General features: G+C 35.3%; 1 protein-coding gene across 1 annotated transcript; it reads right to left on the reverse strand.

Annotated features, from left to right (window-relative positions):
• Positions 1–3,280: 3,280 nt before the first annotated feature.
• LOC133195923 (intraflagellar transport protein 57 homolog) lies at positions 3,281–5,148 on the reverse strand. The gene is made up of 2 exons (XM_061331905.1): positions 4,134–5,148; positions 3,281–3,734 (listed from the first exon to the last, which is right to left on the reverse strand). The coding sequence occupies exons 1-2, from the start codon at positions 5,084–5,086 to the stop codon at positions 3,434–3,436; spliced, it is 1,254 nt and encodes a 417-aa protein (XP_061187889.1). The 5' UTR covers positions 5,087–5,148; the 3' UTR covers positions 3,281–3,433.
• Positions 5,149–20,571: the final 15,423 nt, after the last annotated feature.

The raw sequence follows: 20,571 nt of genomic DNA on the forward strand, positions 1-20,571 counted from the left end.
AACTTCTCCCCCATGGTACGTGCCTTTTTATTGTTAATTAAAAATAGAAATTTTCATTGACAGGCCTGCCCCCTCCCCCCCCCCCCCGACATACATGTACATACTTTTTGTTTTAGTACTATACTGTCTTTGATGTTTCTTGTCAAAAAGAGAAAAAAGGTTTAACCCTGCAACCCCCACCTACATGTAATTAGTTTTTTTTTCAAATTTGGTTCTTTTCTAAACTTTTTTAATATTGTCAAATTTTTTCTGGTATCTTGTCAATTATTTCCCCCTCCCCTCATTAAAAAAAAGTTGCTACGTGCCTGACAGCAGACTAAGAAACTATATTTTAGTTTTTATAAGTCCCCTATACTATGAAACCTGAGGGAACTATATAGATTTCGATTCTCTCCGACTGTCGATCTGTCTGACAGTGTCTGTTTGCCACTCTGTCTGTCAGTCAGTCTTCCCCATTTGGTTTTCCGGATTTTTTTCCTACAAGCTTGCAGATACTGGAGACACGAGGCATCGTTTTTGAAGGGGGCAGCCAAAAAATATGACGAATTACAGAAACAAGTTTGTCAAGCAAAAAAAAAAGGGAAAGGAAAATTGTCGAATTCGACATTCCTCTTTTGTGGGGGGTGGGGGTGGGGGTGGGTGGGTTCCAACTTCTTTCACAACTAAATTTTATTCATACATTTTGACCGTGGTTTGCGACGATGGGGGGGGGGGGGACAGCCTTTCAATGAATATTTTCAACAGTAAAAGGTTAATATGTTTGGGAAAAAGCCCCCCCCCCCCCCCCGAATACTTAGTGTCTATATTGAATTGATTTTTGACATGTGGTCGACCTTGATGATATAGGTTGGTTTTTCATTCTAGTTCGGTGATATTTGAAGGAATCACGACCTTTCGGCTTTTAAGAGGAACCAGCTTACACCAATCTATATGTCATTAGAAATATATGTTCCAAATTCGCTACCGCCTAAATAGGTTAAGCTTACTCGTGCCGTTAGGAGAATAATATTGTAAATGTAATATTGTAAATGCAAAACTCTCAGTTTAAAATTCACACAGAAAAAAAAACTTTTGCAGTATATAAATGTTGAAATATAATTTAAATCAATTACTGAAGAGAAGTACACGTATAGTTTTACATTTTCTTTCCAATGTCACACTACCAGATTTTAAATTTAAATTAGTACATGTTGCGAAGGAAAACAAAAACAGTACAGTTGGAGATAACTGCAATCGTAAAACAGATCAATGACATGCAGAAAAAAGACGCGCATACGTGTATTTCTGTTTTATAATTTTTCTTTCTTCCCTTTCCTGTTTTGTTTTGTGTGTTAGTGTAGGTTTTTTTTTTAATTATTTTTTTTTACTTGTTTCTTTCCCTATATAGTTGATTTTGTTTTGTTTGTTTATTTTTATTGGGGGTGTTTCGTTTTTGTTTTTGTTTTTTGCCTTTATTTATTTATTTATTTATTTCAATTGCATTATTATTATTCGGTTCTTTCCTTTTATTTTGATTTTTTTTAGGGGGGGGTCTTGATTTTGGGTGGTTGTCTGTTTTGTTTTTCCCCTGCTTGTGTCTTTGTTTATTTGATTAGGTCTTTCCACCTTTCTGTGGAAAGACCTCTTGAAATGCTTCTGTTTATTATTATTATTATTATTATTTTTCCGCTACGGCCTTTTGAACCGAAAGACTTATCGAATAACTTTATAGTTCATGATACTTGACATCAAAAGTTATTTCGAAAAACTACCCAACGAGTATGACCTATGACCCCTTTCGGAGTTCTTGCCCCTTGTACGAAAAACCTTGTTATCGCTACTCCTTCGAAACCATAAACCGTAGAGGTACGAAACCTTCACCAATGTCTTCGACTAATTGAGGGGACTCTTCAATCTTTTCATTGCGAAAGTATTCCTGGACCCCTTTTATGAGTTATTGCCCCTGAAAGTTTTTGATATTTACAAATAATTAAAAATTTTCAAAACGATAAGTCGTAGAGACATGGAACCAACTGCATAAGATTAATTGACCTTTGACCTTAAAATATATGCAAAGGTCAAAGGTCAAGGTCATTCCAAAAATGAGAAATTAAGCTCTTTTTATATCTTTGTTGTCTTTCAACATATACTATATATCTTTGCATCTTTAATATGTCCTCTTAAAACTATTTCAAATATTTCATACTTGTTCCCAAAGTTTGACCCCTTTAAAAGTTATTGCCCTTTTCATTAAAAATCTTGTTATCGCTACTCCTCCAAAACCGTAGACCGTAAAGACATCAAACCTTCACTGATGTCTTCAGGGTCTTTAGACACAACTTCGATCTATTCAGTGCGAAAGGGTCCGATGACCCCTTATATGAGTTATTGCCCTTTAATGTCTTTGCACTTACTATTAAACCTTATAACTTTAAAACCAAAAGTCGTAGAAGCATGGGGGCAAGTGCAATGTGACCCTTGACCTTTGACCTTTAATATTTATTCAAGGTCAAAGGTCAAGGTCATTTCGAAATTTTTAAAATTTTCATTTTTTCCATTTTTCAAGCAATATCTGGTTTCTCTTGTAAAAAATATAAACAGTAGAGAGTTAAATACGAAGAATATATGAAATTTAAAGAAGGTGGAAAGACCTCTAATTGTTCGAGAACAATTAGTCTACTAGTTGTTGTTGTTGTTGTTTATTTTTTGTTTTTTTTTTTTTTGTTTTTTTTTAGGGGGGTGGGGTGGAGGGAGGGGGTATGTGTATTTGGAATTTTTGTATATATACAAAATGTATGAAAAACATGATATATATATAGTTACTTCTAGATTTATGAAAGTTTATACTTCTGCTTTCAGAGTCTATAGTGGAATATGAGTAGGAAGAAATATGTGAATGATAACATCATCTAAACAGGACCAAAGGGGTGAATTAGCAAATATCAGCAGATAATAAACATCTATTTACCATTTCTTTAGCTAAAATTATTAGTGTAAAGATTCTTTTAAATTTTATTACTTTTTTAAATAAATGATAAATTTTATAAAAAACTGAAAATAACACTACAATATATTTTTTTTGCATCTGTCCAGCATACATGATTTGGAAATAGAGAATCTATCTATCTGTAAGCAGAAATTTACCAACTAAACATGCTTTCTCACCATTTTCCGTGAATGAAATTTGTGAAAGGTAGTTTAGTTTAATGATAAAAATTCAACAAAATATGCAGAGTCACAATTAATTTAATAAGAAATACCTGTATACAAATTACATATCATTTTACAGCACTAAGACACTTTTAGTGTTTATCAGATCTTGTGTTATAAAAAAAAAATAATTATCTTCCTTTACATTGATCAAATAAATCTTAAAAGAAAAATCTCACAATATAAAAATGGATGGAATAAACTATCACATATATTCAACAACTTAGCCTAAGTCTCAAGAGATTCAATAGGCATTATAGTCAAATGTATCCTGTGTTTTGTTACTATGAACCTCTTTATTCTGGGAGGTTTTATCTTTAAGTTTGGCCTGGAGGAGAACATGTTCCACTACTCCAATTCGGATTTCCATCTGGACATTCTCTTTCCTGAGGTTCTGGATGGCCTGCTTGATCTTTACCAGTGGAGCGCCATCTGTCATGCTACTGCCTCTGTCTTCCATCTCCATCTTGATGCGTTCTAGTTCTTCTGTAACGTCCGCCAGCATGCGAGATCGCTCTGTGACTCCCCCACTGGCCTGTCGGTACCTGTTATGATAGAATGGTATTGATTAGTAATATGATCTACTCTTAAAATACACTGCATTATTTGTAGTATTTTTGGACACGACATCATGTAAAGATTATTGGTTCAATAAACATATCAATATTTATTATTAACTGTATAAAAATTTATATACAACTTCAATTTTTGTGTATATAAACATTCACTTTCAAGATTGAAGAAATACAAATCTAAGCAACAATAAATAATTAATCTCAATTAAAATTTTAAAAACTTAATAAACACCAAATATGAACTCATATCTTTTGACATGGACTTTTAAACATAGTGACAAATACAATTCTTGGCTCAAATGTGATGTTCTTCAGTATTTTTTTTTTTTTTTTGAAAATTGATATGTTATATTACATTACATCCTTTACCTTTCCTTTGTTTCTGAGAGCTGATCTTGTGCAGCACGATATTCTGCAAGTAAATGTTCCAGCTGATTATTTATGTACTTCTCTCGACTTCCGATTTTTTCAAGTGTTCTGGCTATTTCGTCATGAAGTTTGTCAAGATACGATTTTGTCTCTGTAAGTGAAGATTCAATACCATCTTTGTGTTGATGCATTTGCTCAACATGGTCCCTCCAGTCCTTGTTATCTTTACGGATGGTAACTTTCAACTGAGGTAAGACCCTTTCAACTTCAAGTTTCCATGCAGCAGCATCAGTTGTTGATTCCATGATTTCTTCTGGTTTTGAATGTTCCACTTGTTGATTCTTCTGACTCAGTCTCTTCAGTCCTTCTAAATCCAATATTTGCTCTTCCTCCTCAAATTCTTCTTCTTCCATTTCATTCTGGAAGATGGATTTTTCCACTTCATTAAGCGTGAGTTCAGCATCATCTTCTACAATATTCTCCTCTTCCAACTCTTCCTCTGGGTACTCCGGCCTTTGCCAGTGAAATCCTGAAGATTTCAGGGCTTCGTCGGCTAGTTTATCAAGTACATAAATACAATGTTCACCACAACCCTGTTTTAATTTTGATGGAGGAAAGTCTACCGAGTGACCAAAGTGACGCAGTTCTTCTAAAATACTGGAAATTGTGGCATTTGGATCATCATATTCTTGTGGTTGTTCAAAATTTCGTCCTGCTTTTTGAAGAAGCCACGCACATATGGATGTAAACATGAAGAACTGTTCCCCTGGGTTAGTAGGAATAGCAAAATAATGCCTCGAAATTGGTTTCATTTTCAGCTTCATTTGAAATTCCCTCTCATAATCAAGAAGTCTAAGTTTGTCGAGAATTTCCTCCATTGTAACAAATGGCATGTACACAAGACCAGGACCTCCATCTTCCACATCTTCTCCTCGACGTTTTTCGTCTGACATTCTTACAGCAAACAAGTTCGCATCGGTCGTTAACAAATATTTGATCAGTATCTCATATTCCCTTTCAATATCTTTATCAATTTCCCATTTTTTAAACGTTCAAGTGAGCCAAAGGTGGCGTTTAAATTTCGTTAACTCATACCATAGACAAAATCCTTTTCTCACAATTCGTACATGTAGCACTTTAAAAAATGCTAGTCTTTGTTCATTGTTTGTTGTATTCTGCTGATTGACTATGCCGGTGTTGTCAATAAAATGAATTGAATAGAGTGGCTTTCATTATAATAGAAACAGGCATGGGGTAGGGGGAGGGGGATTTTTCCCGAACATATATACATTTTTTAATATATTCGATCAGTGCATATTATCTATTCAAGATATATTACTAAAGTCAGGTACTCTTCACACAATTGCTCCGACGAAAATAGTTCCATTCATGATCAGTAGATACAAGATTACAACAAATGTTAAGAATAATGATGTATATTTCATACGTTAAAGAAAACAAAATTAACGTAAAAAGATTTTAAGAAAAATCACCTTTTCCCCGGAAAAGCAAATAAAAAATTTTCATATTCCTACGCTCGCTGCCTCCTCAGTCTTTTTCCCGAAAATATATAGGTCATACTTCGATTGATAATGATAAATCTTTTCACCAGTTATATTACTGTCATTATTATTGTTAGTTCATTGCCTTATAATTTCTTTTGAATGGATATGTTAATCATTAACTGTGTGTTTTTTTCTCTCTTTTAATGAATAACGGAATGGTTATTATGGTTAAACACCTGCAATCGTAACCTCTCGGCAAAGCAACGTAATGTTCCGAGCTCGTCTGAAAGGATCTTCGCACGTGTGTAGACGACCTAGGCTATTTGGTCTTGCAAGCACAGGTGTGTGCACCGTTTGCTAGAGACGCTTAGATCACGTAGACTGGGTATCAGTATTTGCTACGGAAATGAAGAAGTTTAGAACTATACACCAGTTTCATAAGAAGTGCAGGTTTTTTACTCAAGCCCTAAATTGGGCTAGAGGGGCTGAGTTATCTAAAACGAGACTAGGTCATCGATCTACTCAGTTTAAAAACACGAAAATATACTAAGTTTATCTTCAAAACATCTGTATATTCAAAATCTATATTAAGTGTTAAATGTCGGATTCTTTCCTATGACGAAGGAATATTCAGTGATGCTCCATAGCCGCAACCGATCTCGCGCTTTCCTTTGCGTTTAACAACGGCCGTCAATGCATCTCTGGACAAGTTCATTGATTACAAGTTCATTCATTCTAAAAGGTGACATGTTGACCATCATTAACATGGTAGAGTCTATAACATAACCCAGTCACGGTTTTCGGGAAAATTATTTCCGGTATGGTTTTTTGTAATATAACGCATATTCGATCCCGATGCAATATAGTTTTGTAAACACTATGGTGTGTGGCAAATAATACGATCAATAGCCATAATCGGAGTCTTAATATTAGGTCATTCAGGCGAATGAACGACTTTCATGAAGGTTGGGGTATTTAATAGTTATAACATGATAAATTAATAGATTGCGTTTTCATGGCCTGTTAGCCACTGGTAGAACTAGTGACCTAGTTAGCATGTGTGTATGCACAGCACTTGAATTTCTCAATAATTATTTCTTACGCTAATCTTCCGAGGGTAAAAGGAATCCCGCCCATAAAGACAATCACGTACAGTGAAAAAAAAATCCCTAACTTGTTGACTTGCAGTTTTACAAGAAATATGACCCTGGTTTATAGCCATTAGGTCACAGAAAAAAATTTCCCAGTTACAAACCAATATAATCTAGTCTTTGAACAACATAACCTAGTCACTGTGACACTTTACTCAGTCACTGGAAAACCTAACCTAGTCACTGTTCAACATATTATACCCAATCAATCATAACCAATTCACTGTTCAACTGTGAGATAAAGAACACACATAATTTAGTAGATATTCATGGTTTTCTAAATTTATTTAAATCCTATTTTACAGCTTTGAAATTCACTGTAAAAGATGATAGAAAACTTACTGACTATAAAACTTTCTGACAAAAATGGGTTGTTATATTTTAACTTTTTTTGGCAATCACTTCAATATGTTACAAGTGAATCCCTCAAAACTGCACTGTTCTAGCTTTTCTTTCTCTTTTTTTCTTTTTCTTTCTCAATTGCGAGCTTATTAATAAATGAAACAACATAACCCAGTCACTGTTTAACAAAACCCAGTCACTTTTAAACAAAACCCAGTCACTGAACAACATAACCCAGTCACTGGGAAACCTAACCCAGTCACAGTTCAAAATAACCCAGTCTCTCAACAGCATAACCCAGTCACTGAAAAATATAACCCAGTTACTGAGAACCAAATCCCAGTCCCTGAATAACATAACCCAGTCACTGAAAATCATTACCCAGTCACCGAGCAACATAACCCAGTCTCTCAACAACATAACCCAGAGAGAAACATAACCCAGTCACTGTACACTGAGGAACATAACCCAGTCACTGTTCAACATAACCCAGTCACTGTTCAACATAACCCAGTCACTGAACAACATAACCCAGTCACGGAACAACATAACCCAGTTACTGAACAACATAAACCAGTCACTGAGGAACATAACCCAGTCACTGTTTAACATAACTCAGTCACTGAACAACATAACCCAGTCACTGTTTAACATAACCCAGTCACTGTTTAACATAACCCAGTCACTGCTTAACATAACCCAGTCACTGTTCAACATAACCCAGTCACTGAACAACATAACCCAGTCTCTTTTTAACATAACCCAGTCACTGAACAACATAACCCAGTCACTGAGGAACATAACCAAGTCACTAAACAACATAACCCAGTCACTGTGTAACATAACCCAGTCACTGAACAACAAAACCCAGTCACTGTTTAACATAACCCAGTCACTAAGGAACATAACCCAGTCACTGTTCAACATAACCCAGTCACTGAACAACATAACCCAGTCACTTTTTAACATAACCCAGTCACTGAACACCATAACCCAGTCACTGAGGAACATAACCCAGTCACTGAACAGCATAACCCAGTCACTGTGTAACATAACCCAGTCACTGAACAACAGAACCCAGTCACTGTTCAACAGAACCCAGTCACTGTTTAACATAACCCAGTCACTGTTCAACATAACCCAGTCACTGAACAACATAACCCAGTCACTGTTTAACATAACCCAGTCACTGAACAACATAACCCAGTCACTGTTCAACATAACCCAGTCACTGTTTAACATAAGACAGTCACTGAGGAACATAACCCAGTCACTGTTTAACATAACCCAGTCACTGAACAACATAACCCAGCCACTGTTTAACATCACCCAGTCACTGAACATCATAACCCAGTCACTGTGTAACATAACCCAGTCACTGTTTTAACATAACCCAGTCACTAAGGAACATAACCCAGTCACTATTTAACATACCCAGTCACTGTACTTCATAACCCACTCACTGAATAACATACCCAGTCACTGAACAACATAACCATGTCACTGTTTAACATAACCCAGTCACTGAACAACATAACCCAGTCACTGAACAACATAACCCAGTCACTGTTTAACATAACCCAGTCACTGTTCAACATAACCCGGTCACTGAGGAACATAACCCAGTCACTAAACAACATAACCCAGTCACTGTGTAACATAACCCAGTCACTGAACAACAAAACCCAGTCACTGTTCAACATAACCCAGTCACTAAGGAACATAACCCAGTCACTGAACAACATAACCCAGTCACTGAACAACATAACCCAGTCACTGAACACCATAACCCAGTCACTGAGGAACATAACCCAGTCACTGAACAACATAACCCAGTCACTGTTCAACATAACCCAGTCACTGAACAACATAACCTAGTCACTGTTTAACATAACCCAGTCACTGTTCAACATAACCCAGTCACTGTTTAACATAACCTAGTCACTGTTCAACATAACCCAGTCATTGAACAACATAACCCAGTCACTGTTCAACATAACCCAGTCACTGAGGAACATAACCCAGTCACTCAAAACATAACCCAGTCACTGTTTAACATAACCCAGTCACTGTTTAATATAACCAAGTCACTGAACAACATAACCATGTCACTGTTTAACATAACCCAGTCACTGTTAAACAAAATCCAGTCACTGAACAACATAACCCAGTCACTGTTTAACATAACCCAGTCACTGTTCAACATAACCCAGTCACTGTTTAACATAACCCAGTCACTGTTTAACATAACCCAGTCACTGTTCAACATAACCCAGTCACTGTTTAACTTAACCCAGTCACTGTTCAACATAACCCAGTCACTATACAACATAACCCAGTCACTGTTTAACGTAACCCAGTCACTGTTTAATATAACCAAGTCACTGAACAACATAACCCAGTCACTGTTTAACATAACCCAGTCACTGAGGAACATAACCCAGTCACTGTTTAACATAAGCCAGTCACTGTTTAACATAACCCAGTCACTGTTTAACATAACCCAGCCACTGTTCCACATAACCCAGTCACTGTTTAACATCACCCAGTCACTGAACAACATAACCCAGTCACTGTTCAACATAACCCAGTCACTGAGGAACATAAACCAGTCACTGAACAACATAACCCAGTCACTGTTCAACATAACCCAGTCACTGAACAACATAACCCAGTCACTGTTTAACATAACCCAGTCACTATACAACATAACCCAGTCACTGTTTAACCTAACCCAGTCACTGTTTAATATAACCCAGTCACTGAACAACATAACCCAGTCACTGTTTAACACAAGCCAGTCACTGTTTAACATAACCCAGTCATGTTCAACATAACCCAGTCACAGAACAACATAACCCAGTCTCTCAACAGCATAACCCAGTCACTCAAAACATAACCCAGTCACTGTTTAACATAACCCAGTCACTGAGGAACATAACCCTGTCACTGAACAACATAACCCAGTCACTGTTCAACATAACCCAGTCACTGAACAACATAACCCAGTCACTGAGAAACATAACCCAAGCATTCAATATGAATTAATGTGCATAATTTGGTCTCCATATATAAGGCATATATACAAAAGTGGTAATTAGGAAAATAATTTATTTGACACAATCATTATTTGGAACATAAACTAATGTTAAGCCTTTTTCTAGAGCTCTGCTCCCAATTTTTATACAAATTGGGTTTAGTCACTGAGGAACTTAAAGATAAAAATAACGTAGATCAATTAATCCTAGGGGAAAAAAATGGCCACACAATATTAAGACCATACAAATGTATTACAGGTACTATTTAAGAAATAATGAATAGCTGCATAAGTGTTCCTTTTAAATTACACCTAAATCCAAAGGTATGAATTCTGCATGTGAAATTCATTTCACTTGTCAGAAAAACAAAACTTTAATAGATATTTTCAAAGTCAAATTACATCAAATTTTATCAAATTCTTCCTACATTTAAACTAATGTTTCTAGTAGGAATTAATGATAAAACAGTCTGGGTCTGGTGTGGATTTGATTTGAATGAAATCACAATTATTAGAGTTTATGAGTTCATCTAGAGTAACCAAGTACAATTGATCAGCCCTGACAGAGTCCATTTTTACATTATAACAATATTTCATCAGATGGTGATATATAATAACTGTAAAGAATCTGCAAACAAATATTGTTCAACATGTCATACAGCAATTGATGTAGAACATCTTTTGCAATGCTATCACAATCGAAATATTCCAATATAACAAATTTGCAAACTCAATCAATCGAAACATAAATTTGTTATTTCAATGGATAGAGAAGTTCTTCAGCTTCTCTATATGTTATGTTCTTGACAACAGAAGCGATAATGATTCTTGCTTCTACAAGCAATACATCCTTAAAGTATCTAACTCCTTCATTCAATCTCTGTCCTGTCCTAAAAGAGAATGAAAATAATTAAGAATAAAGTTGTCTATGGAGATCAATCAAATCGAGAAAAAATCAGATGTGAATTATGATTAAATTATGGATATGAAGAGACATATGGTTTACTTTAAAAGTTAACAATTTAGTTACAAAAATAACTCCTGATTGACATTACACAATATGCCTCTCCATTTTCTTCAACAAGGATGAATAAAAAAATATCATAATCATCTTCCAGTGTTGCCATAAGCTTTCCATTATTGCAGTTTTTCAAACTAAGTAATATCCTGGAGGACTGAAGAGACCACTAAAATCGACAAATTTTTTTAATTAAAAAAGTACAATGAAGTATGCTGAACATGACTTAGTTGTCTTTAATTTGTTGAGAAGGGGGAGTGGAATTAACTTGGTGCAAAATGTGTGCTTCTTTTATTTGATATTTACAAGCAAAACAAAATTTTCACAACTTTTGGTATCTGCCCTATATAATAAAAAAGGCTATTCTTAAAATATTCACAAATTTAAAAAAAAAAAAAAAACAAGTTTCTGATGATACTGTAGCTCTACTGGTTTGTACTTATAACAATTTTTTTAAAGAAAGAGAAAAGTAGCACTTGGACTTGAAACTTTGCAACAGCAATAGAGTAATGATCCTTGATTTAGTCTATTTTTGTGGCAAGATTTATTGCAATCAGACTAAAACTGTAGGAAGAGTGACCTTTTAAAAGATTTATACAAAATTTTGATGTCAGTAACCATGGCAACATCAATCATCAAAAGCAAAAAAAAATGATAAAGACAATTATGTATCTCAAAGTAGTCTATTTGCATGCTAAGTTACATTTAAATTATAGCAAAAATATAGGAGGAGTAGCATTTTGAATGTATTTCACAGAAATTTTATTTTTAGTAACCATGGCTACACTTCACCAAAATAAAACAAAAAAACGACAAACAGAATTATGTATCCTAGTGAATTCTACTTGTGTGCCAAGTAATATTGATATCAGATCAAAACTATCCCCAGAGTAGCATTTTAAAGGAATTTCACAGGAATTTCTATTTTTAGTAACTATAGCAAAAACATTCATCAAAACTGAGTCTAATGCACTGAGTTAAGTATCTTCATGTAGTCTAGTTGTGTGCCAAGTTATGTTGAAATCAGACCAAACCTGTAGGAGGAGTAGCTTTTTGAAAATTGTTTACAGACAGAGGGACAGACAGACAACTAGAAAGACAGATGGATGGATGACGGACACCTTACTAACGCATAAGCTCTTCTGGTCTCTGATCAGTAGAACATAAAACCAAACAAGATGTGCATTGTGAAACAATGATGAAGGTTGAAAGGTCAAAAATGTTTGTATGCAAAGAAAGGTCTTGTCACAAGGAATGCACAAGGAATACTTGTCACAAGGAATGCACATGTGAAATTAATAAGTCTTAACAGCAACCATTCAAAAATTTTGGCCAAGGTTAAAGTTTTTCAAAAGTAGGTCAAAATTCCAAGGTAAAGATCATCAGATAAAAAATATTGGTATCAGAAAAAAATGTTTCGCTGCAAGGAAAAGATAAATGCTATATGAAAGATCTAGCACCAATAATTCATATGTTATGGTCAAGGTTAAAGTTTTTCACAAGTAGACTAAAATTCCAAGGTCAAGGTGAGAATGTAAAAAAATTTGGTACCAAAAGAAAGGTCTGGTCACATGGAATACATATGTAAAATATGAAAGTCCTAGGACCGGATCAACTGTGCGAAAGTTATGAACATGATTAAAGATGGGTAAATATTTTTCAGAAAGCATGTCAAATCCCAAGATGTCTAATTTGTTTGAACCCCAAGAAAGGACTTGTTCCAAGAAATACACATGTGAAATATGAAAGCCCTAGCAATTATGGTTGAAAAGTTATTGGCAAGGATAAAATTTAAAATAACCAGAAGTCTCTGATGAGACTGTAGCTCTACTGGTCTGTACGTATAACAAAGTAGCACTTGGATTTGCAACATGCATTAATAAATAGAATTATGTATCTTAATGTAGTCTACTTCTGTGCCAAGTTATATTGAAATCAAACGAAAACTGTAGGAGTAGCATTTTGAAAGTATTTTACAGAAATTTCTATTTTTATTAACCACATCAAAAACTGAAATGCATATTACGTATCGTAGTGTATTCTAATTGTTTGCCAAATTAGATTGAAATCAGACCAAAACTGTAGGAGGAGTAACATTTTAAAGGGATTTCACAGAAATTTCTTTTTTTAGCAACAATGGCAACACTGTTCATCGAAATCAAAAACCGATGCATTAAATTATGTATCTCAGTATAGTCTTCTTGTATGCCAAATTATATTAAAAGCAGACTGAAACTGTAGGAGGAGTAGTGTTTTAAATGAATGTCACAGAAATTTCTATTTTTATTAACCATGGCAACATCGTTCATCGAAATCAAAAACCCAAATTATGTATCTTAGTGTAGTCTACTTGTGTGCCAAGTTATATTGAAATCTGACCAAAACTGTAGGAGGAGTATCATTTTGAAAAATTGTTTACAGACGGACAGACAGACAGACGGACGGACGACGGACACCTTACTATCGCATAAGCTCTTCTGGTCCCTGACCAGTAGAGCTAAAAATATGCCCCATAATCTTTAATTCCATAAAAAGTAGTTTAATTGTAAGGCATCAGTTAAGGTCTTGACATAAGACAGTGTAGTATAAATAACAGTAATACCATTAATAATTGTCTTTATTTACCTCTCCTTTCAGATGGTTTCTATGATCTTTTACATCAGGAAACTGTACATAAAAACGATGTTCAATTTTCTCTACTTGTGAATTTTTCAGGTCTTCTTTAAGATTCTTAACCAGTTTCCTTTGATGATGAGGTGTGTTTTCTTTACTTGAAAGCTTTAAATTATATAAAGTAAATTGTGTCTTGTATTCATTTAAAATATTATACAGCAAAACGTACATCAACACATAAACACTGAACATATTTACACATTAAATTTATCGATACAATTTTTAGTGAGTCTATAATACAAATTAATACATACCAAATAGCTTGAAAACTCCACAACATGACGAATTTTTATTCGAACAGGACAAGCTTTCTTTTTGCTGTTCTGCACCAATCTACGCTTTCTTCTATATGTGTGGTCAGACTACAAAAAAAAAAGAGCTAAGCTGAGATAAAGGTTCAGTGACTGGGTTATGTTAAACAGTGACTGGGTTATGATCCTCATTGACTGGGTTATGTTAAACAGTGACTGGGTTATGTTAAACAGTGACTGGGTTATGTTGTTCAGTGACTGGGTTATGTTGTTCAGTGACTGGGTTATGATCCTCAGTGACTGGGTTATGTTAAACAGTGACTGGCTTATGTTAAACAGTGACTGGGTTAGGTTAAACAGTGACTGTGTTATGTTAAACAGTGACTGGGATATGTTGTTCAGTGACTGACTGGGTTATGTTGAACAGTGACTGGGTTATATTAAACAGTGACTGGGTTATGTTGAACAGTGACTGGGTTATGTTAAACAGTGACTGGGTTATGTTGTTCAGTGACTGGGTTATGTTGTTCAGTGACTGGGTTATGCTGAACAGTGACTGGGTTATGTTAAACAGTGACTAGGTTATGTTGTTCAGTGACTGGGTTATGTTCCTCAGTGACTGGGTTATGTTAAACAGTGACTGGGTTAGGTTAAACAGTGACTGGGTTATGTTGAACAGTGACTGGGTTATGTTGAACAGTGACTGGGTTATGTTGAACAGTGACTGGGTTATGATCCTCGGTGACTGGGTTATGTTAAACAGTGACTGGGTTAGGTTAAACAGTGACTGGGTTATGTTGAACAGTGACTGGGTTATGTTGAACAGTGACTGGGTTATGTTGAACAGTGACTGGGTTATGATCCTCGGTGACTGGGTTATGTTGTTCAGTGACTGGGTTATGTTGTTCAGTGACTGGGTTATGTTGTTCAGTGACTGGGTTATGCTGAACAGTGACTGGGTTATGTTAAACAGTGACTAGGTTATGTTGTTCAGTGACTGGGTTATGTTCCTCAGTGACTGGGTTATGTTAAACAGTGACTGGGTTAGGTTAAACAGTGACTGGGTTATGTTGAACAGTGACTGGGTTATGTTGAACAGTGACTGGGTTATGTTGAACAGTGACTGGGTTATGATCCTCGGTGACTGGGTTATGTTGTTCAGTGACTGGGTTACGCTGAACAGTGACTGGGTTATGTTAAACAGTGACTAGGTTATGTTGTTCAGTGACTGGGTTATGTTCCTCAGTGACTGGGTTATGTTAAACAGTGACTGGGTTATGTTAAACAGTGACTGGGTTATGTTAAACAGTGCCTGGGTTTGGTTAAACAGTGACTGGGTTATGTTGTTTAGTGACTGGGTTATGTTGAACAGTGACTGGGTTATGTTGAACAGTGACTGGGTTATGTTAAACAGTGACTGGGTTATGTTGTTCAGTGACTGGGTTATGTTGTTCAGTGACTGGGTTATGTTGAACAGTGACTGGGTTATGTTGAACAGTGACTGGGTTATGTTGTTTAGTGACTGGGTTATGTTGTTAAGTGACTGGGTTATGTTGAACAGTGACTGGGTTATGTTGAACAGTGACTGGGTTATGTTGAACAGTGACTGGGTTATGATCCTCGGTGACTGGGTTATGTTGTTCAGTGACTGGGTTACGCTGAACAGTGACTGGGTTATGTTAAACAGTGACTAGGTTATGTTGTTCAGTGACTGGGTTATGTTCCTCAGTGACTGGGTTATGTTAAACAGTGACTGGGTTATGTTAAACAGTGACTGGGTTATGTTAAACAGTGCCTGGGTTTGGTTAAACAGTGACTGGGTTATGTTGTTTAGTGACTGGGTTATGTTGAACAGTGACTGGGTTATGTTGAACAGTGACTGGGTTATGTTAAACAGTGACTGGGTTATGTTGTTCAGTGACTGGGTTATGTTGTTCAGTGACTGGGTTATGTTGAACAGTGACTGGGTTATGTTGAACAGTGACTGGGTTATGTTGTTTAGTGACTGGGTTATGTTGTTAAGTGACTGGGTTATGTTGAACAGTGACTGGGTTATGTTGAACAGTGACTGGGTTGTGTTAAACAGTGACTGGGTTATGTTGAACAGTGACTGAGTTATGTTGAACAGTGACTGGGTTGTGTTAAACAGTGACTGGGTTATGTTCCTCAGTGACTGGGTTATGTTCCTCAGTGACTGGGTTATGTTAAACAGTGACTGGGTTATGTTGTTCAGTGACTGGGTTATGTTCCTCAGTGACTGGGTTATGTTAAACAGTGACTGGGTTATGTTGTTCCCCAGAGAATGGATATACCGTAGCCCAACTGGTCTAGTTCTCATAAAATGTAATGTGAAAGCCTAGACAGTGGGTTATCCTTCTCCATCCTCACTTTGCCTCATTATTAGTTTATTAGAAGTAGAATAAATAATGCATACTTACATCTTCTCTTGCTTTGCTTTGTTTCTTTTGGTAGTTTCGTTTGTCTCTGTCATATCCCTGGTGACATTCCAAGATTTTTTTGCCCATAATAATGAAAGGGATAGCATCATATTCTATATGGGGTTCAGCATTTTCCTGTGTGTCCACAAATCTGATATGGGATTTATCAATCTCTCCTACATCTACAGTAATTGCAAAAGAATTTTCAGTGTAAATTGGTATTAACAAATGTGAATCTGATAAAGGGGGGGGGGGGGGTTACTTTGAACAAATACATAAAAAAGTTTCTAAGTTCAACTTCTCAACTTTTCTGGAGAATAAGTTGAGAAGTTTTTAAAATGTTTACAACACCCAAAACACCAACAACACAGACAATGGACAAATTTCAATCACAAAAGCTCATGTGAGCCTAGAATGGGGATGGTTATCTTCCTATTACTTGTTTGACCCGCGTGGTTTCGACATAAATCCATGTTCGACACAAGTGGTTTTGTTCTGAAGCAATTAATTAACACTTGCAACAGTTTCACATTTTCTTTTTATCTACATAGGATTTTTTTTTATCGACAATGCATATTTTAATTATTAATTTAAAAGCTATTATGTTATCAATATACAGCTACCCATGTACTTACCTGTGAGCAGGTCAAAACCTCTTAATAGGTCGTAACCATGCAGGTCAAACACGGAATCAAAATGTAACCACCCGACACCATGAGTCTATGGTTCAGGTGAGCTTAAAATGGTTACAATAATGAGAAGATTCAAGAAATTATTTTGATAAAGTTGCATTTAAAAATAAAATATCGCAACAAGACCTTACCAACATCCTTTCCAAATTGTTTGGAACTTTTTAAACATCGGAACCTAGAGGAAGTTGCATAATCATATTCCTGTAACAACTTGTCCAATTGTGTGGAAGATGTCACATACCCAAATAGTGATGTTGATTTTACATCGAACAGATCTTTCCAAGTGTCACTATGGATAAGGAAAAAAAATATAATAAAAAAACAACTGTTAACACTCGACTAAATTTGGCACCCTCTCTCATTGAATCCGGGTATTATCAGTGATTATATCTTTACAAAACTTTATCCAGGTGTTGAGAATTTCTTGAATACCGCATATTCACTATATCATAATTATCTTCATACAACATTCTTACCTTGTTTCTTCATCCATTTCATACAGTTGCTGAGATGAAAGGATAACGGCATTCAATACCTCGAACTTTTCCTTACTTGGATTTCCCGCCTCAATGTCACGAAAAATACAATCGGGTTCGGTGTTAAAGCAAATTGTACGCTTGAAAACCATACCGGAAATAATTTTCCCGGAAACCGTGACTGGGTTATGTTATAGACTCTACCCATTAACATCTGCCTATACTATGGGTGATAGTAATTTAATAGCACAAAATTAAAAAATAAATTAAAATCTATCCTTGATAGATCTACAGTTTTGCTATTTAAAAAAAATGGGCTATCTTTGATAATCCATAACGGCTTGAACTTGATTTGAATTTTTTTTTTTTTTTTTTTTTTTTTTTTTTACAGAAGATTATATCATTGGAAAGTTAGATGGTACACATGTAGCACAGGCCCATATAGTACGCGGGATTTTTTTTCGGAGCCCCCCCCCCCCCCCTTTCACTTTGAAAACGTTGCTACAGGCCTGTAACATGCTATTTGGTTTAAATATTCCTGAAAATGAGTGAGGTGTTAAATACATTTTTAAAATTATACGATTAATTATATTTAGTCTATGTTCTATGTGAAATTAAAACTATTTTTAGCGACTTTGTGATAGTCACTACATGCATCTACATCTAACTTTATATATGAACTTGCAGTTTGTTTCCTAGTACATGCATATTTTATTCAACAAAAGATGTTGAAACTCAGTAGCCTAAATATTTTGTCGTTTTAGGATATTTATGGCACTTTTATTATGACTTTCTACAGCTTGAGTATCTCTGACGTTTTGTCAGTAAATACTTGTTTTTTTTATTAGAAATCATCTGAGCACAATGAAAATTCGAATAAATTAAAAGTCGAATATCTTGGATATGGGGTAACCCATATCTATTCTTGTTTAGTACGAAAATGATCATTGAAAGGCTGGTCCCCTCTTTTTTTCTCGCAGTATGGTTAATCCCTCCTATGTTATGTATTTTCCCCCGCTCATCTAACCTTATAAAATTTTCTTTTTTTTCTTTTTAAAATATTTTTGAGTATGAGTTAATTATGAAACCAAACCCCGACCAGCAACCTTTCTTTCTAGAAATATCCAAAATTTTAAACGCAGTAGCAAAGTCAGAAAATTAAAAGTGGGTCCCAATTTGGCGACAAAAGCAAAAAATCTAAGAACAATAACAAAAAAATAAACAAGACAAAGATAATATCAAACAATCAAAGAAAAACTTCAAGGGCATATTGGAAATCCTACATTCTGAAAAAATATATATATATATACTGGTTACTACATTCATGGCCGTAGGAACCGGGGGGGGGGGGGCACGGGGGCGTGCCCCCATAATTTTGCCGATATTTAGAACACTATAGAAAACATAAAAGTATAGCTTTTATTTGCTTGTACCCCCGTGATAATATTTTTTTTACGGGGACAACCAAATTTATAGACAAGCAAAAGTAAGGGGTTATAATTTGCTAATTATCAATGCATGGGCCATAATCGTAAATTAGCTTTCTTTTATATTAATTATTTGTATAGTACATGTATATATTGGCAAAATGGGGGGGGGGGCACGACAACCCATGTCCCTCTTGGTTTCTATGGTCCTGCTTCTGCTATAAATATGAAAAATTTAGTTTTAACCACTCTGTTCTTGGAACTGCAACCAGTATGTCTTATTCTCCTTCTTGAAAAAATGAATAATTTCATAGAGTAAATTGGTCAGTTTGTTCATTAAACAGAGGCGTTAATAAGTGTGTGGTAATTTCATGGACTAATTGTTTGAGATCTATTTGAATATACATGTGCATGTTATATATGTTACAGGAATGTCTTCAAACCATGTGACTTTGTAGTACAGTAAAACATGTCTAATCTGACATGCAATGGGAGTCAAAAATTGTGTCGGAATAGATAGAGTGTCTGATTACACAGTGTAAAGAACATAAAAAACAGTAAACGTGGAATTTAAATAAGGGTCGGAATTCACAGTGAAACGGTTTGTAAAGGTGTCGGATCAGACAGTTTTCACTGTATCATCTTTTGGGATCCTTGTGTCAGGTTAGATGATACTTTCCTATGTAGCGAGGATGACACGTACTGATTTACTACTATATGTAGATTTCAGGCAACACAAAGAAGGATGTTTATCCGGAAGAAGGTTGAGAAAGAATTAAAGTATGCAGTATCTTTATGCACTTATGTATTTGATAATGAACACAGTTACATGAAAAACAGAAACAGTTTGTTATAGCTTTTAATATTTAAACGTGCATAAAAAAAGAGACTGAAATCTTACAGAAAGTTCGACTGCTATGGTGGCATATGTCAGATGATATTGTGGACTTGTCAGATAATTATGTCGACTTGTCAGATCTCTTTGTTGACTTGTCACCAATTTACCTGTTTAAAAATTCATAATGAGAAAGTGTCGTAGGCTGACGGTATATAGGATAGTTTTTGCCATCCATTTCTGGCAAGTCGACATAAGGATCGATCTGACAAGTCATTATAATCATCTGACAATTTGGCATCAATTTCTAGCAAGTCGTCATAATTATCTGTCATGCAAGTGACAAGTCGACATAATTATCTTTCATGCAAGTGACAAGTCGACGTAATTATCTGAAAAGTCGACATTATTATCCGACAAGTTGACTTCAGATATAACTGTGTCAACTTAAGATAATTATGACGAATTGTCAGAATTTATATCGTGTTGTCAGATATTAATTACGACTTATAGATAATTATGTCAACTTGTCAGATGTTGACTTTTTAGAAAAAGATGTTTACTTGTCAGGAAATTATTTATTTAATTAACTG

The sequence above is a fragment of the Saccostrea echinata genome, unplaced genomic scaffold (genome assembly GCF_033153115.1).
Source record: "Saccostrea echinata isolate AGI-Se365-2 ecotype Australia unplaced genomic scaffold, CSIRO_AGI_Sech_v1 ptg000029l, whole genome shotgun sequence".
Classification (NCBI taxonomy): Eukaryota; Metazoa; Mollusca; class Bivalvia; order Ostreida; family Ostreidae; genus Saccostrea; species Saccostrea echinata.